The sequence below is a fragment of the Lithobates pipiens genome, unplaced genomic scaffold (genome assembly GCF_037356315.1).
Source record: "Lithobates pipiens isolate NorthernLeopardFrog02 unplaced genomic scaffold, aLitPip1_a1.2 Scaffold_18, whole genome shotgun sequence".
NCBI classification, from domain to species: Eukaryota; Metazoa; Chordata; class Amphibia; order Anura; family Ranidae; genus Lithobates; species Lithobates pipiens.
In genome coordinates, this window is record NW_027507758.1 from 399837775 (window position 1) to 399865688 (window position 27914).

At 46.0% G+C, this 27914-nt stretch overlaps 1 protein-coding gene across 2 annotated transcripts in view; it reads right to left on the bottom strand.

Annotated features, from left to right (window-relative positions):
• The window catches only part of RFC4 (replication factor C subunit 4), a 140972-nt gene that overhangs the window by 14052 nt on the left and 99006 nt on the right, over positions 1–27914 (bottom strand). The window contains exons 7-8 of one of the 2 annotated variants that reach the window (XM_077487882.1): positions 18440–18560; positions 5408–5533 (exon numbers count right to left, since the gene is read on the bottom strand). In XM_077487882.1, the coding sequence (XP_077344008.1) occupies positions 5408–5533; positions 18440–18560 (247 nt within the window). The remainder of the gene's footprint in view (positions 1–5407; positions 5534–18439; positions 18561–27914) is intronic. The other variant, XM_077487883.1, reaches the window with a different exon arrangement.

A 27914-nucleotide genomic window follows, 5' to 3' on the forward strand; every position in this document is an offset into this window, starting at 1 on the left:
AGAGAAAAGGGTGGGTGCTGTGTCGGCCGGTGAATTACAGAGAAAAGGATTTACGGTGAGTACAAAAATCCTATTTTCTCTTATATTCACCGACCGACACAGCTCCTCTCTGTAACTAAATGGGATGTCCCCAAGCAGTGCCAAACGACGGGTGGGAAAAAACAGCATAAAAACCTCATCCACCATGGCAAGTGGGAACTAGTGAAACTAAACCCACAAAAAAAACAGCAGTGTGCGGAAAAACACCATCATATAACCGGGTATCCTCAACAGGAGTGATCCCCAAGACCGCAACATTGCGGAAGTAATGCAACAGTGCATTAACAAAACAGTACTGCGTTTTTATCGAAAAACTAGGGAAAAATCAATTGCAACTACACGGTCGCCTGCAAAATTTTGCGGCCAAAACAAGCATCAGCCGATGCACTTACGTCTACCTTGTAGAACTTGGTAAACGTATGGACAGACGACCAGGTCGCCGCCTTACACACCTGAGCGACAGACGCTTGGTGTCGGAAGGCCCAAGGCGTTCCGATTTCTCTTGTAGAGTGGGCCGTGACTGGAAATGGGGGCACCTGCCCCTTCAAGGTGTAGGCTTGGACTACAATCTGTCTGATCAACCTGGAAATGGTGGCCAACGAGACCGCCATGCCTTTTTTAGGACCAGCCACCGAAACAAACAGTGAGTCTGACTTCCGAAAGGGAGCTGTGGCAGACAAGGACACCTTCAGAGCCCTAACCATATCGAGAGAGTGAAGGGCCACCTCCTTGGGGTGCTTCGGCTTAGGACACAACAATGGTAATACAATGTCCTCATTAATATGAAAAGCTGAAACCACCTTTGGTAGAAAGGATGTTTGTGGACGCACCACCACCTTATCCCTGTGGATGACCAGATAAGGCGACTTGCAGGACAAGGCCGCCAATTCCGAAACCCTCCTGGCTGATGTGATGGCCACTAGAAAAACCACCTTCTGTGAAAGGGTCAACAGGGGAATCTCACTGATATTCTCAAACGGCGGCTTCTGAAGCGCCAACACCAGGTTCAAATCCCATGGGGGTAACGGAGGACGCACCAGAGGGACTACATGTCGTACCCCCTGGACAAAGGTACTCACTAATGAGTGAGACGCCAGGGGTCACTGAAAAAATACAGCCAGGGCTGAAATTTTCCCCTTAATGGTGCTCAACGCCAATTTCTGGTCCACTCCATGCTGAAGAAACAGCAGGATCCTGGATATAGAAAAGGAGCGGGATGCCACCCTTTCTCCTCACACAGGTACGATAGTATATCTTCCGTGAAGATTTCCATGCCCTCAGCATAGTTGGAATCACAGAGTCCGACAAACCCCCACAGATCTCTTGTCCTGGACACGAATCTTGGCACCTTTCCGATTGAGACGGGAGGCCAAGAGATCTACATCTGGTGTGCCCCATTTCAGGCACAGCAGCTGGAATATCTCTGGATGCAATGCCCATTCTCCTGAGTCCAGCATCTGACGACCCAGATAGTCCACTAGCCAATTTTCCACCCCCGGGATGTAAATGGCTGACAGGGCCGGAACGTGTCGCTTTGCCCACCGAAGTATGTGAGCGACCCCCCCGAGCAGTGGCTGAGCTTCTTGTTCCCCCCTGGTGATTTATGTACGGCACAGCCATGGCGTTGTCTGACTGAATCCTGATCGGACACCCTTGAAGATTCGACGCGTGGAGGCACAGCCTGATCGCTCTCAATTCGAGCAGATTGATCGGCAACTTGGATTCCTCCCGCCATCAGAGGCCCCGAGCCAACTGAATCCCCATCACTCCACCCCAGCCGGACAGACTGGCGTCCATAGTGATCACCATCCAGTTCAGAGGAAGGAACGATTTTCCAGACTGAATCACCGGGGACCTCAACCACCAAATCAGGGAGTCCCTGACTGGTTGGCTCACCTGGATCTGCCGATCCAGGGACAACGGAGATTTGTCCCATTTTGTCAATATCTCCTTCTGCAGGACCCTGGTGTGGAACTGGGCATAAGGTACTGACTCGAAGGAGGCCCCCATGAGTCCCAGCACTCGCATGCAAAAGCGGACCGATGACCACTTGTGGTTCATCAGTAGATTGACCGCAGACCTGAGAGTCAGCAATTTGTCTGAGGGGAGAAAAACCCTTGCTTCCCTGGAGTCCAACAGTAACCCCAGGTACTCCAGAAGCTGAGTTGGTACAACCACCGATTTCTTTAGGTTCAAAAGCCACCCAAATTCTTGCAGGGTCTACTCAAACAGATTTGAGTAGAACCCCTGAAAGCGTTCCGATTCCGGAACTGGTACAATCACCCCCTGATTGAGCAAGTCACTTACTGCCCCTAGCAGGGCCTCCCAGCGAACCAGGGATGCAGGTATGCTGGAGGGGAAGAATCTGGTTGGCGGCCAAGAGAGAAACTATCTTGTAACCGTTGGAAATCAGATCGCAGACCCATTGGTCAGATAACCGGGAGGTCCACCGGGCTGCAAACTCCCAAAGATGACCTTCATACAGTAGCACTTTTGTTCGCAGGCTTGTTAGGCTTGCGGTTCCAGGGACGCTTCTGGCCATCCGTGGACGTCCTGTCGGGCTGGGGATGTTTTGCTGAAGCACCGGGCGGACAAAAAAGATGTTTGTGAGCGGAAAAGGAGGGCCCTTGCCTACGGCGTGGCTCCTTAGCCTTCCTGGCCTGTGGGAGTAGTATACTCTTACCACCCGTGGCATTTTTAATAATGTCATCCAATGAAGCTCCAAAGAGCCGGTCGCCAAGGAAGGGAAGATCCGTCAGGGCTTTCTTGGATGCCTGGGCAGCAGACCAGCATTTTAGCCAAATCAGGCACCTCAGCAGACACTGAAGCCCTGGATAACAGAGGGAGAGTATCCAGGGCCGCGTCACAAATGTACTTAAGGTCTTGCACTAGTTGGTCTGCTAGTTCCACGCAGACAGGGGAGGCCTGTTTCTCTCCCAATTTGTGGTGCAAATGTTTTGCCCAATCCGTTGGTGTCTGTGACACCAGTGCGGATGCCCCCACAACCGTAAACAAGGAACGGGCTACTGCCTCGGCCTTCCTGTCCGTGGGATCCTTGAATGCATGAGTCCCCTCAACCAGGATCGTGGGGGGTCCACGACTGGAGGAGCCGACCATTTTTTGACAATGCTTTCCTCAAAGGTCTAACGCACCGCCAAGTTTTTGGGGACCAAAAAGGTCAGTTGCGGGCGACCCCATTCCCTGTAGATGAATTTGTCAAAATAAGTCAAATACGGGAACACCTTAGGAGAACATGCTGGCTTGTGGGACCCAAAAGGGACCGGTACATCAGCAGAGGGATCCGCTGGCTCCTGAATCTTCAGGGTATCACGCACAGCTGTGATAAGTGCTCCAACAAGCATTTTGTTACGCCCGGACCCAGACAGGGAATCATCCTCACTGCCCTAACGGTCCTGGTCAGCCTTGTCTGATAGGTCAGAGCAGGGGTCACCAGCCGCAGCAGGGCCCCGAGCCTGCATCAGAGCTCTCCCCAGAGGACAGGGGGGTGGCAGGGGCCACTTAGGTTCACCTTTCCTTCCACGCGCCGCCTCTATCTTAGCAACAAAAGAGTTAAGGACCGCCACCGGGGTGTCCATGCGCACCGTGCTATCCGCAGGTGACCTGCTTGCCATAGCCTGGATTTCGTGGGAAGAAACACCAGTTTCTGAAGCCATGCTGACCCTAGCCTGTGTGCCACCTGTAAGGGGACTTAGGACAGTGAAGGTCCCAACCTCCTGCTGCCGCCGCGTGGGGGGGTATTTAGCGCCAGACTCACCACCCTGGGGCATTCTGTGAATGCCCCTAGCCGTGCCTGTAGTCCCTAGGTGGTTACCCAGATGCAGAGTACTGTGTTGGCAGCAGCTGTCTATAATAGCGGTGAAATGTTCTGCAGAGCTTGCTCCAGCGTTTAGCAAAGAGCCATCCAGCGTCCTGTACACACAGTGGACACAGGAAACAGCCTGTCAGCGCACATGTAAAGCTGTCACAAGAGAACTGCGGTGAAAAGAGCGCTCGGGCTTCAGGAAAATGGCCACCAATGCAACTAATAGGAGAATCCCATAGAAGATGGCTGCTGAGGCTCACAAGGGAAACCTGCCTTTCGCACAGTCAAGATGGCCGCCGGACGGCGCCATGCGGTGACAGGACAAACCCAGAACAATGCTGCCTGTCTACAGCCAAAACACCTCCACAGATACTTTTTGGGACCCCCCAGACCGGGACTAGGACCAACGCTAGCTGCACCCAGCCCCACAGGTGAGAGACCCAGCGAACCCACCACACACACCGCCTGCAGCCACCCCCCTCAGAGGGGGGAAGGAGGGGAGATAGGGACTAGGGAGAGAAGATGAGGTGAAGTGGCCCCCGAATTTTTTTACAAATGGCCGGGCTACACTGTCATCTACAGTAGGGCTTGACACTGTCAAACAAAAAAATTGTGGGCACTGTAAGCCAGACCTTCCGAGTGCATGTGCCAATGATGTAATTGGCTGCATGCACTCTGAATATCTCCTAAACTGTATAAGTCTAAATGATATCACAGTACCTATAGGTAAGCCTTATTATAGGCTTACCTGTAGGTAAAAGTTGTAGTACAGAGTTTACTACCACATTAAGGAGCATGGCTACCAATGACTAATCGTGGGTGTCTCAGCCAATGAGAAGGCAGAGACCCAGGACAATGAGAAGGCAGAGACCCAGGAGAGGCAAGGCTCTCGTGTGCATCACTGGATCGAGATAGGGCACAGGTACATTTTAGAGGGGGCTGATGCACACAGGTGATTTTCTACCTTCATGCATAGAATGCATGAAGGTAAAACAACCTTCAGCCTTTACAACCACTTTAAAGTTGGACAAACACTTAAAACTTGAATAGAAGTGGGGGAGGGTTGGACTATTTGTCATTTATTATTACTGTCTGTGTCCCCTCTGGGGAGATTCACACTATTTGTCCTGACACGGCCAGACACAGGAAGTGAGAGGAAACCCTCAACTTTAAAACAGTCAGCAACACAAAAGTTGACTATAAAACTTTCAATGGGAACACCTGTTTCAGTAACAACTGTCTTACAGTGGAATAAAAGTCACGTTGCAGAGATTTTGTCGCCTTTCCTGATTCATGTCTGGGACAGAAAGTTAGGCCACAAACAGCAGAAAAACCGACAGGGGTTTCAACCCTTCCATACGCAAATTCATTAAATAAACCATTTGCAATTTGTTCAGAGATATATTTACATGATTCTTGTAGATTTGACAGTTAAGCCAGATTGGACAACTGCATGGTGAAAAAAGTTCTAAGTAATAGGAAATTGAGACTCATGGTAAAGAGGGATATGCAATACGTCATCTAATATCATAAAGCGCTTCTTACCCCTGCAATTTCTGTTACCACAACATCTGTAATTTCTTTTCCTGCAGTAAGCCTTGTAGCACTTTGCAGAAAAGTGATGGCTTTTCTCAAATCACCTTCTGATACTTCAACCAGGCGGGATACTGCCTGCAAACAAGTACAGCATAGCCCATCAATAAGCAACACAAGTGGTCTATCAATGTAAAACTCCACTCACAAATAAAGCAGAAAAATAGGAGGCCACCATCCTACGCTTAGCTTATCAAAGCAGTGTGAACATCTCATGTGTTGACTTGTCAAGAGCTGAAAAGTTAACAGGATACTTTCTATAACCATAATAGGATTTTTATAACAGCTTACCTGTAAAAATCCTTTTCTTGGAGCACGTCATAGGACACAGAGCCTTAAGTATTTACTTAGTGGGTTATAGCTACCTTCAGGTGTTGACATTGGCACACCCAATACAGGAAGTTGACTCCCCTATATAACCCCCCCCCCTCCTTCCAGGAGTACCTCAGTTTTTGTAGCCAAGCAATATACTTAAACCCCATAAAAGAAGAGGGGCGGGACTTCTGTGCCCTATGATGTACTCCAAGAAAAGGATTTTACAGGTAAACGGTTATAAAAATCCAATTTTATCGTACATCGTAGGACACAGAGTCTTAAGTATTTACTTAGTGGGACGTCCCATAGCAATGCTACTTGAAGGGAGGGAGACACAACCCGTAAGGGCACCCCCAGACCTTGAGGACTTATACTGCTGCCTGCAGCACTCTGTGCCCGAAGGCTATAGCCTCATACCTTCTTACATCCACTTGGTAAAATTTTGTGAATGTATGGACCGAAGACCAACTTGCGGCCTTGGAAGAAACACTAACCTCTCTGGGCTCTGGTAGAGTGCACCTTAACTTGAATAGGGGGAATCTTACCCATTAAATCATAAGTTTGAATTATAACTTGCTGAATCCACTTAGCAAAAGTGGATTTCGATGCTGCCTGTCTTCTTTTAGGACCTTCTGGCAGAATAAATAAGACATCAGTCTTACGAATCTGAGCAGTTTTCTTTGTATAGATTTTCACTGCTCTCACTACATCAAGACAATGTAGTGACTTTTCTTCCCTGGAACATGGTTTTGGGAAAAATGATGGCAGGACAATATCTTCATTCAGATGAAAGCCTGAAACCACTTTTGGCAAAAAGCCTGGACGAGGGAGTAACACCAATCTGTCCTCATGAATAATCAAACATGGCTCTTTACAAGAAAGAGCAGCCAGTTCTGAAACCCTCCTTGCTGAGGATATAGCAACCAAAAATATTAGCTTCCTAGTCAGAAGGACTAAGGGAACATGCTGTAATGGTCCAAATGGCGGTTTTTGTAACACTGACAAAACTAAATTCAAGTCCCAAGGAGTTAAAGTTGATTTAACTGGCGGATTAATCCACATCACTCCTTGCATAAAACCCCGGACTAAAGAATGCGTAGCAAGCGGCCTTTGAAATAAAACCAATAAGGCTAAAGCCGCGTACACACGGGCGGACTGTATGGCCTACTTAATCCGTCGAAACACATTTCAACGGACAGTCCACTCGTGTGTGGGCTTCAGCGGACTTTTTCAGCGTGCAGTCTGGCGTACTAAGTATTTCGGATTTTTCTAAATACTGTCCGTCATACTTTGGTTTCAGCGGACAATCCGCTCGTCAGTAGGCTAGTTCGACGGACTAAGAATGGCGCATGTTCAGAAAGGATTTACACGGCGAAAGGTTGCATTGCTGTGTATTGGACTTCCTATTTCTAGTCCCGTCGTATGTGCTGTACACGTCATCGCGCAAGCTTTCGACGGACTGTTTGTGCATCCGTGTGTGGTCAAGTCCGTTCATTCGAAAGTAGGACGGACTGTCCGTCGGATTGTATGGCGGACTAAGTAGGCCATACAATCCGCCCGTGTGTACGCGGCTTAAGACTTGGCCCTTAATAGTACTTAGGGCCGACTTCATCTCTGATGAATAAGGACTCTGCCTATAATATATCTCCGAAGGTGCCAACCCTTGGATTCACACAGGAAACGTAAGCTTTCCAAACTCTATAATATACAGCTCTGGAAACTGGTTTCCTTGCATCGATTAAAGTTGCGATTACAGACCTGGAAAGCCCACGCTTCTTCAGAACGTGGGTTTCAATAGCCAAGACGTTAAATTTAGCGTTCGTAAAGTAGGATGGAATATCGGCCCCTGTGATAGCAGGTCTGGCCTTAGTGGGAGAGGCCAAGGACCCTCCACTGCCATCTTTATGATCTTTGCGTACCATGACCTTGTGGGCCATGCTGGTGCTACCAGAATTACCGGTTTTCTTTCCAGCTTGATCCTGCAAAGTCGTAGAGGCAGCAACTGAATCGGGCGGAAAAGCATAGATCAGTGAAAACTGATCCCACGGACTTCCCAGTGCATCTGTTCTGTGTGCGAGTGGATCCCTTGTTCTGGATGCAAAGTTGACCAACCTCATGTTGAATATGGACGCTAGAAGATCCATGTCCGGAGTCCCCCATCTTTGGCAAACAGCCCGAAACACTTTGGGGTGAAGAGACCATTTCCCTGGGAATAACTGCTGGCGACTTCGATAGCTCGCCTGCCAATTTTCTACTCCCGGAATGAAAACTGCTGACAGGGATGGGACATTCCTTTTTGCCCATGTTAGGATATGGTTCACCTCTCTCTCTGAGCTGAGACTCTCTTGGTGCCCCCTTGGTGATTGATACAGGCCACAGCCGTGGCATTGAAGGATTGAATCCGGACTGGACAATTCTTTAACCTGGAAGTCCAGGTTTTCAGAGCCAGATACACTGCCCGAATCTCTAAGATGTTGATGGGCAGGGCTTTTTTTCGAGTTTTGACCACTGTCCCTGGACAGTCATCTCCTCTAGTACCGCTCCCCAGCCTGAGAGGCTGGCATCTGTCGTTGCTACTTTCCAGAGTATTGGTGTGAAGGATTTCCCCTTAGGGAAATTCTGGCTTTGTAACCACCAACTGAGGCTTTGAGACACTCTTGGGGACAGCCGCATTGGCAAGTCCAAAGCTTGGATCGTCTTGTTCCAAGCAGAGAGGATTCTGTTTTGCAACAGTCTTGAATGGAACTGGGCAGAGGGGACTGCTTCGAATGAAGCTACCATCTTTCCTAACAACCTCATGCAAAGGCAAATTGACCTGACCATCCGTACCAGCTCGGGTATGGAGCTGATCTTTGCTGGAGGCAAGAACACCCTTTTCTGGGCTGTATCTATGAACAGGCCTAAGTAATCCAGCCTTCTTACAGGTTTTAAGGAAAGCTTCTCTAGTTTGAGGATCCAACTGAGACTTTCCAGGTAACTGGTTATAATGCGTACGCTTTGCCTTAAGCGAGTCATTGACTGATCTATTAACAAAAGATAGTCTCGGTACTCCAACACTGTTATGCCCCGTGCCCTCAACCTGGCTAGAGGTGGGGCCAGTATTTTTGTGAATACCCATGGTGCTGTGGCTAAGGGTAAGGCCGTGAACTTAAAATGCAGCTGTTCAACTTAGAATCGCAGAAACCTTTGGTGAGCGGGAAATATAGGGACATGCAGATATTCGTCCCTGATGTCGATGGACTCCAGAAGTTCTCCGCCTTGTAGGATTGTGTGACGATCCGGGGTGATTAGGTTCAAGTGGTGCATGCAGTTTTACAGAAACTTGCCACTCCAGACTGCGTTTTAGGGCATGACAGCCCACTTTTAAAGGAAACGAAAAAGTTCAAACAAAGAGTAATCTTCCCTCGCAGGGGGTTCCACTATCACTGTATAACCAAAAAGATAGCCTCCTGGCTTACTCACTGTCAGCTTTGTGCTGCTTTGGTCGCAGGCTACACCTGCCTGCTTCAGACGTACACACAGACTGCCACCTGCAGTCAGAATCCAAGACCTCCTGTCTCTTTCTCCTGGAGCCTTCTCCTACTGGAACCCTCCCGACCTCCTGGCCAGACTTCCTGTCTGCCAGGCGGAGCTGTCTCCAAGTCTGAGCACTGACTTCTCTTCCTGGGATGTTTAAGAACCCAACCCAGCCCACAGGTGTGCAGTTATTATTCCTGCCAAAATCAGGCATACACTGCACATATGCACCTGTGACATGGGGTCGCATCTCCACAATGGAGACCACTGACGTGATCGACTCCATTCGAAATGAGCGAATTTTTAGGAACGGATTTCGATTTTTAGATCCAGAATGGGCCGGACATCTCCATTTGGTTTTGGCATTGTAAACAGGTTTGAATAGAAACCTAAACCTTGTTCTTCTGTGGGGATCTGTATGCTTACCCCTTGAGTCAATAATCGGTCCAACTCTTGAAAAAGGGATTGCCTTTTCCCTGGATCCCTGGAACGTGTGGAAAACTCCGGAAACTCTAATTTGTATCCTACAGTCACTGTGGAGAGAGCCCATCTGTCCTGAGGTTCCCTCTGTCAGACTTCTGCGGAATGCAGAAGTCTTCCCCCCACCTTGGTGAGGGGAGAACGCCTCTTCATAAGGAGGTCTTAGTATTCTGCTTTGTAGTCTTGCGGCTCCAGGTCTTCCTTTGAGCCTGGGCCTGACCCTGTGATTTTCCTCTGGAATCTAATGGTGGAAGCCGTCGCTACTGCCTAGAGGAGAATGCACTTGGCTCAGGAGAGAAAGTCTGTTTAAATGAAAGACGTTTATATTTTCTTTTGACTTTTTTAACTGGAAATTGTATGGATGTATTTATCCAAATCACCAAATAGTCACTCTCCATGAAATGGGAAACTAGACAGTAGGTTTTTGCAGGGTGCTTCAGCAGACCAACCCTTTAGCCAAAGGGTACTAGCACAAGTGCAAGGCGAGACGCCTGGTGAATAGAATCCTTTATAGCATCTATGGAAAAACATAATGCTTTTGGTAAATCGGCCAACACACTGGTCTGTCGTGCAGGGAGCTCCTTAAAGGCCTCTGTGAACTGGTCTATTAAGGACTGACAGATGCCTATAGCTGCAATTGCAGGCTGAGCAACAGTACCTGCTAAAGAAAAAGAGGATTTTAACAGGAATTCCAACTTTTTATCCATTGGATCCTTTAGCATTTGTGCATTGTCCAAGTTAAACTTTTATTCACACTGGAAATCGCAGGATCTACTGCTGGAACTTTCCATTTTTTGGTGAATTTTTCCTCCATAGGATAGAACTGTCAGGGCTGGCTTAGCCCTTCCTCCTCTGGGCTGGCCACGCAGCTGTCGGCTATTTGCCAGCTCTCTTCTCTTTCCAGTTACCTGCTGTTCCCGATGATGCTCGTCTGACCTGCCTATTTAAAGCCTTCATGCTCACCTTTTCATTTGCCTTCGTGTTGGTCACATCACAGGGAACCATCTCCTGCTGTTTGTTTCAAGACTTTTTATTTTTATTAATAAACAAGTGTGATTTGATTGTACTTCTGTCTCGGTCTGTTTCATGGTTCCTGACAGTACGCGAAGGCCATGAATTCAGAAGATACAATCAATCCACTTGTTGGTAATATTTTTTCCAGATTGGATGAGCAAGATTACCGCATGGATCAGTTTGCCTTGGCGTTACAAACGCTCCTGAATCGCACGGCTCACCTGGAATCCCCCACGGTGGCTGCTCCGGTACAACCTGAGTCGCAGGCCATCCCTGTTGCTGCGCCAGTCTCTGTGCAGGCACCCGCCTCGAGTATTACCTCTATAAGAGGTATGTCTGGTTCTGCTCCGCTTCCCCAGTGATTTGGGGGCAATCCAGCTCAATGCAGAGGGTTTCTCAATCAGGTTGAGATATACTTCGAAATGCTGCCCCAGGAGTTTCCCACGGACAGAAGCAAAGTAGAATTCGTGATATCTTTGCTTTCTGAGAGAGCCTTGGCCTGGGCTAACCCTCTATGGGAGAAGCAAAAACCTGTTGTCTTGAGTTACCCTCAGTTTGTGGCCTCCTTTAAAAGGGTTTTTGACATTCCCGCACAGTCCGCTTCTGCTGCCAAGTGCCTCATGTCCATCAAACAGAGTAGGAGAACTGTTGCCGACTACGCCATTGAATTACGTACTCTGGCAGCAGAGGTTGCTTGGAACAATGAGGCCCTCGTGGCTGCTTTTTCTCATGGTCTCTCGCATTCCATCAAGGATGAGATAGCAGCCCGAGATATACCCACTGAGCTGGAGAGCTTGATCTCGTTTGCCATCCTCATTGACTCCAGACTCAGAGAAAGACTCTCTTAAGGAGCGCTTGCGGAAGCCTCCTGTACGTTTGCCTCCGAGCTTTGTAGTCCCACCCATGCCTCCTGGTACTGAGTTGGTCAGTGAAGATGAACCCATGCACCTGGGCTTCACGCGTCTCTGCGGATGAGAGCGCCTTTAGGAGGAGGGAGAGATTGTGCCTTTATTGTGGCTAGGCAGGTCACTTTTTGAAGTCTTGTCCTACCCGTCCAGGGAATGCCCGAATCTTGAGGTCCTGTCATGAACAGACCTTAGGTGGCGTTGTTTCATCCCCAGTTATCCAGAAGGATAAGCCCCTGGTTTTGGTCACCCTTTCTTGGGCTGAGTCGTCTATCGAGATACAGGCGCTAATCGACTCTGGGGCTGCAGGCCTGTTCATTGATGCTGCATTTGTTTCGCAGCACTCGATTCTGCTGCAGCTGCGTGACACTCCACTTGCCATTGAGGCTCTTGACGGGAGACCTTTACAGCCTGCCCATGTGACTCATGAGACGGTTCTGTTGTCCATGGCCGTAGGGGCTCTTCACCATGAGATAATCCAATTCCAAGTTATTTCCTCACCCAGATTTCCGCTGGTTATTGGTTATACTTGGTTACAGAGGCACAACCCCTCTTTTGATTGGCTCCGTGCTGAGGTTCTCTACTGGTCATCACAATGCAGTGAGACATGCTTCCTGAAGGTATACAAGGTCCTGTGCACCGCTTTACTCCCCTCCTTGCTGGAGGAGTACCGTGATTTTGGCGATGTCTTTGATAAAGGTCAAGCTGGTAGTTTGCCTCCACACCGGCCTTATGATTGCGCAATTGACCTTCAACCTGGTGCCATACCTCCTCGTGGCCCGGTTTACCCTTTGTCGGTCTTGGAGGATAAGGCCATGGAGGAGTATGTTGCTGACGCACTCTCGAGGTTTCATCCGCAAGTCCTCGTCTCCTGCTGGTGCTGGTTTCTTCTTTGTGTATAGATTATAGGGGTCTCAATCATGTCAGAATTAAGAATGCCTACCCGATTCCATTGATTACGGAGTTATTTGACTGCCTCAAGGGAGCAACAGTTTTCACAAAGCTTGACCTGAGAGGGGCATACAATCTTGTGCGCATTAAGGAGGGTTACGAGTGGAAAACTGCGTTTAATACCAGAACAGGCCATTATGAATACCTGGTAATTGTCAGGTCACCTTGAGGCCAGTTGACAGATGCACACCGTAGGGATCAGGAGTGCACCGCAAGGTTGTGGACCCTACGGCTGACTGCTGCGGACAGGGGTCAAGGTGATAAGGAAGGCAGGGTCGCCAGAACACCAGGACGGATCCCACCGGGGTTAGAGCATAAGATTCCCTGGGGCGCGGAGTTTAAGAGCCAGCAGGTGTTCACCAGAGCCTCTAGTGGTGAGGATGGACTTGGCTGCAATTGGCTCCAGGTCGCAACCCCCAGAGTCCCCCAGCTCGCACCCACAGTAGGCAACAGGAAGATAGGGATATTTAGGGACAAAGCCAAGGTCGGGGCCACAAGCAGACAGGAATAGTCAGGGACACGCCAAAAGGTCAGGATCACAGGCAAACAGGGATAGTCAAGGACACTGTAAAGTCGGTAATGGAACAACAGAAGAGCACACGGCAGGTAACAGGAAGCTAACACACAAAGGTTGATCAGCAGGGTTGGCCTGCAGTGCACAGGTTAATATAGAGTTCTCTGATAGGAGCTAGGGTGGAGCCATGCCAGAGGATGGATTACAAAAGCAGTCAGGTGAGGGTCGGCTGGTCTCTAGAGATGAACACATGGAGACAGGTAAGCAGACGAACTCTATTGCATAACCATGACAGTAATGCCTTTTGGCCTTTGTAACGCCCTGGCAGTTTTCCAGGAATTTATTAACGATGTCCTCCGAGATTTGTTGCAGTTGTGTGTGGTGGTTTAACTCGATGATATCCTCATATTTTTAAAGTCCCTGGAGAGCCACCACACAGATCTCTGTTGTGTACTTCAGAAACTAAGAGAGAACCATCTCTATTGTAAACTGGAGAAGTGCGAGTTCAATCGTGAACAGGTTACATTCCTGGGTTATGTCATTTCCACTGCTGGTTTTTCGATTAACCTAGAGAAACTGTCGGCAGTCCTACAGTGGCCTCGACCCGTGGGTTTACATCCTCTGTAGCATTTCCTGGGCTTTGCCAACTACTATCGGAAGTTTATTCGTAACTTCTCGTCTCTGGTCAAGCCTCTGACTGATATGACCAGAAAGGACGGTAACCCACAGAGTTGGTCTCCGGAGTCCATTAAGGCTTTTGAGACTCTCAAGGCTGCCTTTGTTTCTGCTCCTGTGTTGGCACATCCTGATCCTACATTGCCTTTTATCCTAGAAGTTGATGCTTCTGAGACGGGAGTTGGCGCCCTTCTGTCTCAACGTCCTAACTCTTGGAGCGCTATTCATCCGTGTGGCTACTTTTCCAAGAAATTGTCACCTGCTGAGTGCAATTATGAGATTGGTGACAGAGAGCTGTTGGCGATCATTTTAGCCCTGAAAGAATGGAGACAGCTCCTTGAAGGTACCACTGTGCCCGTTCTTATTCTTACTGACCATAAGAAGCGTACATTCTTGTCTGAGGCTAAGCGACTCTCTCCCAGAAGGGCGTGATGGGCTCTTTTTTTGTCGAGCTTTAATTACATTGTCTCATTCTTACCAGGTACTAAGAATGTAAGGGCTGATGCCTTGTCACGCCAATTTTCCTCCACTTACAAGTCGGAGTCGGTTCCAGTTCCTATGATTCCTCCTGATCGTATCTTGGCTACAATTCGCACCAGTCTTACTTCTCCCTTTGGGTGACAAAATTCTTGCTGCTCAGGTCCATGCTCCTCCTGATAAACCTTGTGACCGCTGCTTTGTCCCAGAGTCTCCATACTGCAGTGCTCCAGACTTACCATTCTCCCAAGGCAGCTGGCTATCCTGGGAAGAATCAACTAATTTGGGCCATCTTCCAACAATTCTGGTGGCCTAGTATACGGGCTGTTTCTGCTTTCGTAGCTGCCTGTCCCGTGTGTGCTCAGAGTAAGACTCCACGACATATTCCAGTGGGCCTCCTACAACCCATACCCAATGGAGAGAAGCCCTGGACTCACCAGTCTATGGATTTCATTGTGGAATTGCCCAACTCCCAAGGCAACACTGTTATCCTTATGGTGGTTGACCAGTTCTCAAAGATGTGTCATTGTATTCCACTTAAGAAGTTGCCACCTCTAAGGAACTGGCTTCCATTTTTGCTTGGGAGATCTTTCGCTTACATGGGCTACCCAAGGTGATTGTCTCGGATAGGGGCAGTCAGTTTGTCTCCCGGTTCTGGCGAGCCTTTTGTGCAGTTGGGAATCCAGCTTGCGTTCTCTTCTGCGCATCACCTGCAGTCTAATGGGGCCGCAGAACAAGCCAATCAGTCCTTGGCGCAATTCCTACGTTGCTATATTTCTGACCATCATAACAACTGGTCTGACCTATCACCTTGGGCAGAGTTTGCTCACAACAGTGCCTTGAATTCTGCCTCCCGATTGTCTCCATTTATGGCGAATTATGGTTTCCAACCTTCCATGTTGCCCGACTCGTTTGTTCCGCAGAGTATTCCTGCGTTAGAGGAGCATCTCCGCGGTCTTTGTTCCACTTGGGTACAAGTCCAGGAGGCTTTACGTCATGCTAACGATAGGTACAGACTCCATGCTGACCACAGACGCCTGCCTGCGCCTTCCTACCACGGTGGGGACAGGGTCTGGCTGTCATCTCGCAACCTCCGGCTTTGTGTTCCCTCCCTGAAGTTTGCACCTCGGTTTATTGGGCCCTTCCGTATCCTTCGCAGGATTAACCCAGTAGCTTACGCATTGGACCTTCCTCCTAGTATGTGCATCTCTAATGTGTTTCATGTCTCCTTATTGAAACCGTTGGTCTGTAACTGATTTACCACCTCGGTGCCACGTCCTCACCCCATTCTGGTTGAGAACCATGAGTAGTATGTGGTACAATCCATTGTTGACTCCCGTAGGTTTCCGTGGGCGCATACAGTACCTGGTGCATTGGAAGGGGTACGGTCCGAAGGAACACTCCTGGGTTTCATCCTCTGACGTACATGCCCCTGTTCTCCTCCATGAGTTCCATAGATGGTTTCCCCTCAAGCCTGGTGGCTCTCCGAGGGAGAGGGGTCATTGAGGAGGGGGTACTGTCAGGGCTGGCTTAGCCCTTCCTCCTCTGGGCTGGCCGCTCAGCTGTCGGGTAATTGCCAGCTCTCTTCTCTTTCCACAGTTACCAGCTGTTCCCGATGATGCTCGTCTGACCTGCCTATTTAAAGCCTTCCTGCTCACCTTTTCATTTGCCTTCGCGTTGGTTACATCACAGGGCACCATCTCCTGCTGTTTGTTTCAAGACTGGCTTGCTGACATCCCACCTGGCTTCTTATCCTGCTTGTGGTTGCTCTCCTTGGATCCCTGACTTCCGGCCTGACCGATTACCCGATCTGTTTAATGAACTTTGGACTGGCTGACTACCCGATCTGGCTATGCTTGACTATGCTTTTTTCTATTTACTTTTTTATTTTTATTAATAAACAAGTGTGATTTGATTGTACTTCTGTCTCTGTCTGTTTCATGGTTCCTGACAAGAACTGACAATCACTTTGGAGGGAGAAAATGCTTATCCGGATGATCCCATTCGGTATAAAGAAGCTTCTCTAGTCATGTGTGAACTGGAAAGGCATGCACTGGTTGTGAAGGTTTCAAGGAACCCAATGAAGAAACCAGAATTTCAGCTGACTCTGTTAGGAGTAGCATGAAAGTGGAGTGAACCATGTCCCTAAGGATTTGTACCTCAGATTGTGAAGCTAAAACTTCAACTGTTGTTTCCTATTCAGAGGAGTAATCGGTTTGTTTTTTCTGATCGTTTGAGGGCAATATCCTGTCCCCACTGTTCCCCTGGTAAGGAGTTTGGAGTTGGAGAGAGGGATCTAGTACGCTTCTTATCCCCTTTAATGGAGGATGTGATTAAAGTCACTAATCTCCCTTCTAAGTCCTGCAGGGCAGAGGAAAATACATCTTCAGTCACGTATACAGGGGCTGAAGTGTGAGAAGCAGTTGCACCACCAACTGCTTCCAATGACTCACCTTGGCTTGCCATGTCCGGTATCTCCGGAGAGGATGGCAATGTGGAGGCATGTCTGGAGTTCCCAGCGCCTGGGGGTGGTTTTGGTGCCTTAGTAGTAATCCTTGAAGCCCTATTGCAAAGCACAAAAAGCAAAAGGTACTCTAAGAACTGTTCTATTTATTTGAACAATAGTAGGAAAAACAGTGGTAGCATAGAATGATCTAATGCTAAATAATCAGTTTTTTCCCTGTACTGCAAATGCCTGTGTAAACACCTCACATGCACCAGCGCTTGTGTGTCCTGTGGCAGCCTTGCTTCAGCTGCTCTGATAGACACTGTGTTTCCCAGAGTATCAGCTTTAAGCTATGATCTATACACCACACCCTTTCCTGTGCTTTAGCAAGTCACCTCAGAGGGGAGGCGGGCAGCAGGGGAGGGGTAAGGAGATTTACACAGCCGTTTTATCAGATTTTCAGATTTATGCTTGTTTAAACATATCATGCATCCCTATCCACTCAGTTTCCCCATTTAGGGGGAGCGGAGACCCCCACCACCAGCTGCTGAGACACATGCTGTATTAGCACAGAATTAAACAGGGTCTATACACTATTACTCCCTCTAGAGGCGTTTTTAAAGCATTTTACAATATAATTGAAAGAAAAGTCATAAGTGGACTTTGCAGTTCCTATGCTTTCCCCTTACCTTTTCCTGGCTGCAAGATACTGCTGTAAACAGACAGATCCAAACGTCACCCATCACGGCATGCAGCGTGGTTATACCTTCGAAGACTGGGGCCCTTTTAATAGGGGTTCCACTCCTTTGGACCATATATAGCACCCCTCAGGACAGCTTTAGGTAATGTAGCAAGACCAAAAAGAGTCCTGGTTCCTAGGGTCCAGCCCTCAAAGAGGAGTGTTACAGGCAAAACCTCGTTCTTCTATGCGAGGCTCGGGTACCATCCTAAAGCCGCAGTGGCGGGATGGATCCGGTTGTGGAGGCTATTTAAATCCAGCATGGATCCCTCCTGGAGCTCCGCAGAGCACATCTTCACTCGTGCCAACACCTTTAGAAACTGAGGTACTCCTGGAAGGAGGAGGGAGTTACATAGGGGAGTCAACGTCCTGTATTGGGTGTGCCAGCGTCAACGCCTGAAGGTATCTATAACCCACTAAGTAAATACTTAAGACTGTGTCCTATGATGCATGATAAAGACATTATGATATGCAAGTTCTATTGTTTTTATTTACACTAGCATGTTGATAAGCTTGTGTTGAATTGTCTAGACATTTGTATTGGGGGCATTTCCATGTTCTTCTACGCAACGTTACCCGTAACAGACCAGTGAAATAACACTATGCCAGTGTTAAGACTAACACCAACGATTTTGTTCACTAATGGGATGCTTGCTCTCTTCTGGTGACAGAATGAAGGTTGTATCAACACATATTAACATGGCCATCAACTCTGTTACCGATTACTTGCGGAAACATTTTGCTTAAATTCAAATATACTCACCACTTTCAATCCTATTGAACAAAAAATTCACAGTTGAACTCTAAGGAAGTTAGGCGACAAAGGGTCACTCAGAAGCATGGGGGGGGGGGTGTATGATTTTTTAAAAATACTTCTTGAGTTCAACTTTATTGCAACCACCACATGGAAAACATTCAAAGACATACACAGCTGTATAAATAGATTAGTTACCTCATTTGTAATAAGCACATTTTCTTTTGTGCAGATATCCAGAATTCTTTGCGTTTGTATTTTATCAGCAAGTGGTTTAAAACGAAACTTGGAGCATCGAGATGTTAAAGGCTCAATTATTCTAGATGAAAAAGAATAAGCATATAAAGGCCAATGGTAAAACTGGATAGTCCTAACATTAAAAACATACAGTCACAGGGTATTTTCAGCAGAGTTGAGAGCAGTGGTGCTCCTCAAAGTACTGCCCCATACATCTAAGCCAGTGATGGCGAACCTTGGCACCCCAGATGTTTTGGAACTACATTTCCCATGATGCTCATGCACTCTGCAGTGTAGTGGAGCATCATGGGAAATGTAGTTCCAAAACATCTGGGGTGCCAAGGTTCGCCATCACTGATCTAAGCAAACATAATATTTAGATTGTTGGAGAGTGCTACAGATGTGGATGGAAACAGACTGAAAGGATAATCAGAGACTGAAATGTTGAATGAAACTGCAAGAGATTATTGCCAATACAGCCTCTTTTTACAAATCAATGCGGCCTTCTCCACTACTGGCTACTAAGGCCAAATGCTGCAAGTTCAGCGTCATGGTTCTCCAGCCAAGTGGACTTACCCTGCTGGACACGCAATAGAATCTCATTCTCCTGAGTTCAAACAGTCTCCAGATGTCTCTTGCAACATAAGTGTCAATACTGACAAACTTTAATGTACATCTTCAAGATGTTATCTTCAAGATAATCACTTTTTAAGTGAGAGAGAGTCAAACGATCACCTTGTAAAACAACCCATTCAGTTTAAAATAGAAATAAAAGTCAAAACATATTTTGTATAGATTTTTTAGAAAGGGAAAAAAAAAAAGGGGGCTAACAGGGGACTGGAGGGTAACCAACCCCCGGGATTTTTATAACGGTACCATATATATATATATAAACACAATAATTAAAATCAATAAAGTTTTATTAAATGTACAAAATACATGTTTAAATAAGGAAAACAATTTTCTCCATTTACATATAGTGTAACAAATATAGATATACAAACACTGGTGCAGATGCTACAGGATTCCACAAATTACCACATTTGTATACTATTGAGCCTGCATTGTTTCTTTCCTACATGTTTCGCTCTTCTGAGCTTCCTCAGGACACTGCAGCAAACAGCGATATAGAAAAAAAACTGAAAATATACAAAAAATAATTATATAAACAATTGTGTAAATATAAGGAGTCCTAGGGGGCACACAATTTGTCCCTCACAAACTCCAGATATAAACTTCATCATGAGAACCCCCACTTGGAGTTCTCGCATCTTGTTGGAGTTGTGGGTAACTTTGCAGGTGTGACTGCAACCTAAGTCATGCTGAAGTTACGGTGTTTGTTACCCCAACACTTCATATTTCTGATATGTGTCTGCTCTACCATGTACTTGTATGAGAAAGTATCCTGTTCTCTGTATTGCTTCGGTTATGTGAAATCCATGGTGTTCCTGTCAGTCCCTCTGCTTTCCTGTTAAAAACTGACCACAGAGAGCACACCATGGTAAGTTCTCTAGCTCTCTAGTGTACTCTCCTCCAATGATGAGACTTGTTCTGACACGCCACCACTACACAGCAATTCACTGGGAAGATCAGTGTGCTGCTGCTTCTCGTCCCCCAGCTCTTATGCAGCTGAGAACAGAGGGAATGTGATCACTAATAGAAAAGGGTATTTTTTATGTATTTTTATATCTATACAAAATATAGACAAAAGATATATATATATATATAGAGAAGGCTATTGGTCCATGACATGAATAGATAAAAAAGGTACCACATCCCAATTGAAAATTTTTTTAGAAAGGAAAAAAAATAAATAAAAAAAAGGGCTAACGGGACTGGAGGGTAACCAACCCCCGGGATTTTTATAATGGTACCATATATATATATAAACACAATAATTAAATTCAATAAAGTTTTATTAAATGTACAAAATACATGTTTAAATAAGGAAAACAATTTTCTCCATATACATATAGTGTAACAAATATAGATATACAAACACTGGTGCAGATTCTACAGGATTCCACAAATTACCACATTTGTATACTATTGAGCCTGCATTGTTTCTTTCCTACATGTTTCGCTCTTCTGAGCTTCCTCAGGACATTGCAGCAAACAGCGATATACAAAAAAAACTGAAAATATACAAAAAATAATTATATAAACAATTGTGCAAATATAAGGAGTCCTAGGGGGGCACACAATGTGTCCCTCACAAACTCCAGATATAAACTTAGATAATTGTAATAAATAATTCCACTCTGATCTGCAGTTAGACCAGAGCAGTGATTAAATACATCTAGAACTAGGGCATAATTATTAGTAAACAGAAAAAAGATATTTGTGAGAAAAAAACATTCTATTATATGGATAAAATCCAAATTCATAGACACAAATTGTGTGATAACAAAGTTCTCCAATTAGGAGATTACAAATTAGGTTATATAAATTAAAACATCTTACCCCTTGAGATTTATGAGTTTGTTTATCATTTGTCACTACTGTAGGTAATCGTTATTGGTAAGTGAAGGAACTCACACCAAACAAATGGAGTGTGATGAGGACACCATTGGGGATCCCTGGTATCTCCCTAGAGTCTGCAGAGGCACGAGAGAAAGAGTAAATTGTATCTAAATAGTATTAAAATTACCAGTGAAGTAACACATGATAATTAACATGTAAGCATACCTGGAAAAGTCCAGGAGAAAGCTGAATTTGAACCAGTTCAAAATGCCAGATAATAAAGTAATCCGTATATTGTCAGATATAAATTGTCAATAGTATGCTTCACAGCAAAGGGCATTAGTCTGTACAGATCTAAAATGCAAAAAGGGAAAAAAGAAAAGAAGGACAAATCCCAACGTCAATAGGTGTCCTTATTAAGTTATATACTAGGGGTAAAGGTTCAATACCAGGACCCAGAGGACCATCCTCTGTGTCCGATAAAGATTTCCAGTTCATACCTGTTTGTTGTAGTAATGTTTAAAATCAATTGATTCAGATGCTTCTCCGCTAGCGAACGTCCTCGAGGTGTGTTCCCGTCAATTGCCTGAATGGCACTGACGGGTCTGGTGTTTTAACTCGTGGCTCCAGCCCGGCGGCGTCTGACGTCACTACCGGGCTGCGGGCACGTCTTTAGGGAGGATTTCCTTGCTGCGCGTATGTATCGTATTGCGCATGCGCGAAAGACGTGATTTACGTCGTTACAACGCATCAGCCATTTTGGATCATGGCTAAAGTCAAGGAGTTTGCCCACAGTTCCTTGTTCGTGCCTGCGCTAAAAGCATCCACTGCGCTTATTAGCTGCAGGCGCCCATAATGGAAGAGGGCACTGTATCCAAACTGGATTACCGGATAGGGAGCTTGCAAGTGCACGGGGAAGGGGATGGCAAAATAAGATTGTCAACCCCTATATAGTCCCCGGTTTCAAAAGATAAAGAGAAAACTGCTTGCAAGTTGTGGGCTATAAAAAAACTCCCATTTAGAATAGGGGCAAGTTGACAAAGCCCATAACTAGTTGGATAGGCCATGAGTCAAACTTGCCCCTGGGTGCCCGTACAGACTCATTAAAATGGGAGATACAGAGGTTCCTCATGAAACTTTGGGGCTGGAGCCACGAGTTAAAACACCAGACCCGTCAGTGCCATTCAGGCAATTGACGGGAACACACCTCGAGGACATTCGCTAGCGGAGAAGCATCTGAATCAATTGATTTTAAACATTACTACAACAAACAGGTATGAACTGGAAATCTTTATCGGACACAGAGGATGGTCCTCTGGGTCCTGGTATTGAACCTTTACCCCTAGTATATAACTTAATAAGGACACCTATTGACGTTGGAATTTGTCCTTCTTTTCTTTTTTCCCTTTTTGCATTTTAGATCTGTACAGACTAATGCCCTTTGCTGTGAAGCATACTATTGACAATTTATATCTGACAATATACGGATTACTTTATTATCTGGCATTTTGAACTGGTTCAAATTCAGCTTTCTCCTGGACTTTTCCAGGTATGCTTACAAGTTAATTATCATGTGTTACTTCACTGGTAATTTTAATACTATTTAGATACAATTTACTCTTTCTCTCGTGCCTCTGCAGACTCTAGGGAGATACCAGGGATCCCCAATGGTGTCCTCATCACACTCCATTTGTTTGGTGTGAGTTCCTTCACTTACCAATAACGATTACCTACAGTAGTGACAAATGATAAACAAACTCATAAATCTCAAGGGGTAAGATGTTTTAATTTATATAACCTAATTTGTAATCTCCTAATTGGAGAACTTTGTTATCACACAATTTGTGTCTATGAATTTGGATTTTATCCATATAATAGAATGTTTTTTTCTCACAAATATCTTCTTTTTCTGTTTACTAATAATTATGCCCTAGTTCTAGATGTATTTAATCACTGCTCTGGTCTAACTGCAGATCAGAGTGGAATTATTTATTACAATTATCTAAGTTTATATCTGGAGTTTGTGAGGGACACATTGTGTGCCCCCTAGGACTCCTTATATTTGCACAATTGTTTATATAATTATTTTTTGTATATTTTCAGTTTTTTTTGTATATCGCTGTTTGCTGCAATGTCCTGAGGAAGCTCAGAAGAGCGAAACATGTAGGAAAGAAACAATGCAGGCTCAATAGTATACAAATGTGGTAATTTGTGGAATCCTGTAGAATCTGCACCAGTGTTTGTATATCTATATTTGTTACACTATATGTATATGGAGAAAATTGTTTTCCTTATTTAAACATGTATTTTGTACATTTAATAAAACTTTATTGAATTTAATTATTGTGTTTATATATATATATGGTACCATTATAAAAATCCCGGGGGTTGGTTACCCTCCAGTCCCGTTAGCCCTTTTTTTTATTTATTTTTTTTCCTTTCTAAAAAAAATTTCAATTGGGATGTGGTACCTTTTTTATCTATTCATGTCATGGACCAATAGCCTTCTCTATATATATATATATCTTTTGTCTATATTTTGTATAGATATAAAAATACATAAAAAATACCCTTTTCTATTAGTGATCACATTCCCTCTGTTCTCAGCTGCATAAGAGCTGGGGGACGAGAAGCAGCAGCACACTGATCTTCCCAGTGAATTGCTGTGTAGTGGTGGCGTGTCAGAACAAGTCTCATCATTGGAGGAGAGTACACTAGAGAGCTAGAGAACTTACCATGGTGTGCTCTCTGTGGTCAGTTTTTAACAGGAAAGCAGAGGGACTGACAGGAACACCATGGATTTCACATAACCGAAGCAATACAGAGAACAGGATACTTTCTCATACAAGTACATGGTAGAGCAGACACATATCAGAAATATGAAGTGTTGGGGTAACAAACACCGTAACTTCAGCATGACTTAGGTTGCAGTCACACCTGCAAAGTTACCCACAACTCCAACAAGATGCGAGAACTCCAAGTGGGGGTTCTCATGATTAACCCTGAGGAGTGCCGGCTCCCGCAGTTAATCACATGCAAGAGGCCACACATTGCTTTTAATGAGCCTGCCTTCTGCAGCTAATCACAGGAAGTGGCACTGGGGTTCTCACATCTAATTTGTGCGGGCGCATTCGCAGGTGTGATGCACCCTTAGTGCCCGTTCACACAGGGGTGACGCGACTTGCAGCGCGACTCACAGACGCGACCTGCACACGACTTCAGCGCCGACTTGCAAAACGACTTCTGTATAGAAGTCAATGCAAGTCGCCCCAAAAATAGTACAGGAACCTTTTTCTAAGTCGGAGCGACTTGAGTCGCTCCTATTAGCACCGTTCCATAGTACAGAACGGAGCGCGACTTGTCAGGCGGCTAAGTCGCCTGACAAGTCGCGGTAGTGTGAACGGGCACTTAGTCTGAACAAAGCAGGGAAGGGAGCAGAGGTGGGCTTAAAGCGGTTCTCCACCCTAAAGGGGAAGTTCCGCTAATCTGATCCCCCTCCCCCCCCTCCGGTGCCACAATTGGCACCTTTCAGGGGGGAGGGGGGTGTAGTTACCTGGATAATCCAGGTAACTGCACCCACTTCCGGCCAGACCGCCGCAGACCCCCGCAGACAACCCCGCCCCCCCGTTGTGTTCTGGGAAACACACAGTTCCCAGAGACACAGCAGGGGACCATAAGAGACGCGCAGCGCGACTCGCGCATGCGCAGTAGGGAACGGGGCAGTGAAGCTGTAATGCTTCACTTCCCGATTCCCTGACAGAGGATGGCGGCGGGGGCAGCAGCGAGACGAGCGATTGCTCGTCATCTGCCGCCGGCATCGCTGGACCCTGGGACAGGTAAGTGTCAATTTATTAAAAGTCAGCAGCTGCAATATTAGTAGCTGCTGGCTTTTAATATTTTTATTTTAGGTGCAGAACCGCTTTAATCCTCTGACTCATTCAGCTGTGTGTGTGTATAGCGCCCAACACAGGGGTTGACAAATTTGCTTGGAATCTAGGAGCCAGCTAAAAAAGTTTGGAGCCAGGCCCGTGACGGCGATCTGGACCTGTCCCTGGCCTGACATGGAGACGAGTGAGGGGAAGATAGCCCCCAGCCCCCCCACCTGTCTCCAATTCATTGCCCATAGCTCTTAGAGGGAAATTTTTTTAGTGTAAATATGAGATGTGAGGTCTCTCTGACCCCAGATCTCATATACAAGAGGACCTGTCATGCTTTTTTCTATTACAAGGGATTTTTACATTCCTTGTAATAGGAATAAAAGTGACACACATTTTTTTTTAAAAGAACAGTGAAAAAAATTAAAATAAAAGTTAAAAAAAATATATATATTTTAAACGCACCCTGTCCCGCCAAGCTTGCGTGCAGAAGCGAACGCATATATGAAAGCGGTGTTCAAACCACACATGTGAGGTATCACTGCGATCGGTAGAGCGAGACCAATAATTCTAGGCCCAGAACTCCTCTGTAACTTAAAAAGTGCAACCTGTAGAATTTTTTACACGTCGCCTATGGAGGTTTTAAAGGGTAAAAGTTTGTCACCATTCAATGAGCGGGCGCAATTTTTAAGCATGACATGTTGGGTATCGATTTACTCGACGTAACATTATCTTTCACAATATAAAAAAAAAATTGGGATAACTTTACTGTTGTCTTTTTTTTTATATACATATATATATATATGTTTAGGGGTTCTGAGTAAAGGGAAGGAGATAGGCTGGGGAAGCTCCATTAGCATTGCTGGTTGTAATTCCAACGGCCACCACAAGAGGGCGCCAGATTCCAGAAGGAACCATAGGATCGTAGAAGGCCTCGAAGCCGGGGGCTCGATTACCGGCCGCGCGGCGCTGGGGGGGGGGGGGGGGGGGGTTCGCTTAGACAGAAGCTGTGCTGCCCCAGGTCGCTATTTCTAGTCGCAAATGCGACCTGGCGCCCGGGTTTTTTTGAGCCCTGGCCTAACAGCCAAAACAGATATTACAAATTGTCTTTAAAAAAAATAAAAATAAAAAAAATGATAGGCTAGCTATGCAAATTACATGCCATAAAGAACTGGACTCATGCAGGTTGACATGTGAATTGCCATCATCCCTATTATAAAAGAAATACGAAATAACTCATGAATGGGCAAAGGCAATTGTGAACAATAAAGATTGTATATGCCCTTTCTGAAAAATTTTTTATCACGTTTAAATTGTGATTTTGGCAAATGACATGCCTACAGCTCTACCTGTTGCCTGGAAAGAGTTGCTATGCAATCATCTGCAAAATGTTTAAAGTTTATTTTGATTAGTCCTCAACAATAGATGAAATTCTACACATATTCTGTTTAATGGTTTGACTGTCAGACACCAAAGAAGCGATTTACGAATGCAACAGGAAGCGAGACTAACTTGTTTTGTTTAACCTCCCTGGCGGTATGATTATTTCAGATTTTAGGTGCTGAAAGCGGTACCATTATTTTGCATGGAAATTTGGCGTTTTATATTGTAGGCCTGTAATTCACACTGTAACACACGATCGAATTGTCCGGCGTACTTAGTCCGGCAATTAATCCGGCGGACTTTCTACCGAACGAACTTGGCCACACACGGACGCACAGCGATTGCTAGCGCGATAACATACAGCACGTACGACGGGACTAGAAAAAGGAAGTTCAACAGCCAGTAGCCAATAGCTTCCTTTTCGTACTTGCTTCTGAGCATGCGTCATTCTTAGTCCGCCGGACTAGCATACTCACTAGTGTATTGTCCGCTGAAACCCAAGTCCGGCGGAAAGATTGGGCTGCAAAACTACTTTCTAAGTCCGCTGGACTTTACGCTGAAAAAGTCTGCTAAAGCCCACACACGATCGGATTGTCCGGTGAAATGCGGTCCGGCGGACTAAGTACGCCGGACAATTTGATTGTGTGTACGCGGCATTAGAAATAATTCACTTAAATCCATCCAAACAAATAAATATGAAATCATAAATTATAATATAATTATATATATAAGATAATAAAATAAATAACTATAAATAATTATAACAGATAATAAGGGGAACAAGGGGGACATTGGGACTTTATATGAAGTATGTGGTAGCAAGAGAGCAGAAGGTGAACTAATAGGAATTTTTTGAATATAATAGGGATGGAAACGCATGACCTTACCAGGCCATGGTTTCATTTATAGTCCCGTGGGATGGAAACACATGACCTTACCAGGCCATAGCTTCGTTAAAAGTCCCAATTAATGTCCATTATAACAGATAATAATAATAAAAATGATTCAATAATGTGATCAAATCAAAAACACTGAAATATGCTGAGTTGCAGAATTGTCGTTGTCATTACTTTTAGTGTTTGATGACGAATTTCCCCACAAATTACTATTGCTCAATTCTGCGAGTGATTCTAATTTATTATCGCTGTTTTCTAGCTGGTCTATAACCACTTTTGATGTACCGTATATACTCGAGTATAGGCCGACCCGAATATAAGCCGAGGCCCCCAATTTACCCCCAAAAAAACTGGCAAACTTATTGACTCGTGTATAAGCCGAGGGTAAGACATGCCTGTCCATCCCTGTGTGTGTGTCCGTCCATCCCTGTGTGTCCGTCCATCCCTGTGTGTCCGTCCATCCCTGTGTGTCCGTCCATCCCTGTGTGTGTGTGTCTCCATCCATCCATCCATCCCTGTGTGTGTGTGTGTATCCGTGTGTGTGTGTGTGTGTGTGTGTGTGTGTGTGTGTGTGTGTGTGTGTGTGTGTGTGTGTGTCCAGCCTACCTGTGTCCTGAGCCTTTGTCCCGAGCCTCCGTCCCGTGCCGAGCCTCCTTGCCTCCGTGCCTCGCCGCCGTGCCTCGCCGCCGTGCCTTGCCTCCGGTCCCGTCCCGTCCCGTCCCGTGCCGTGCCGTCCTGTGCCTTGCCTCCGTCCCGTGCCCTCTTCGTTCGTCGGCGGCCATTGTAAAATTCAAAAGCTGCGCCGCCGCCTTCGCCTGT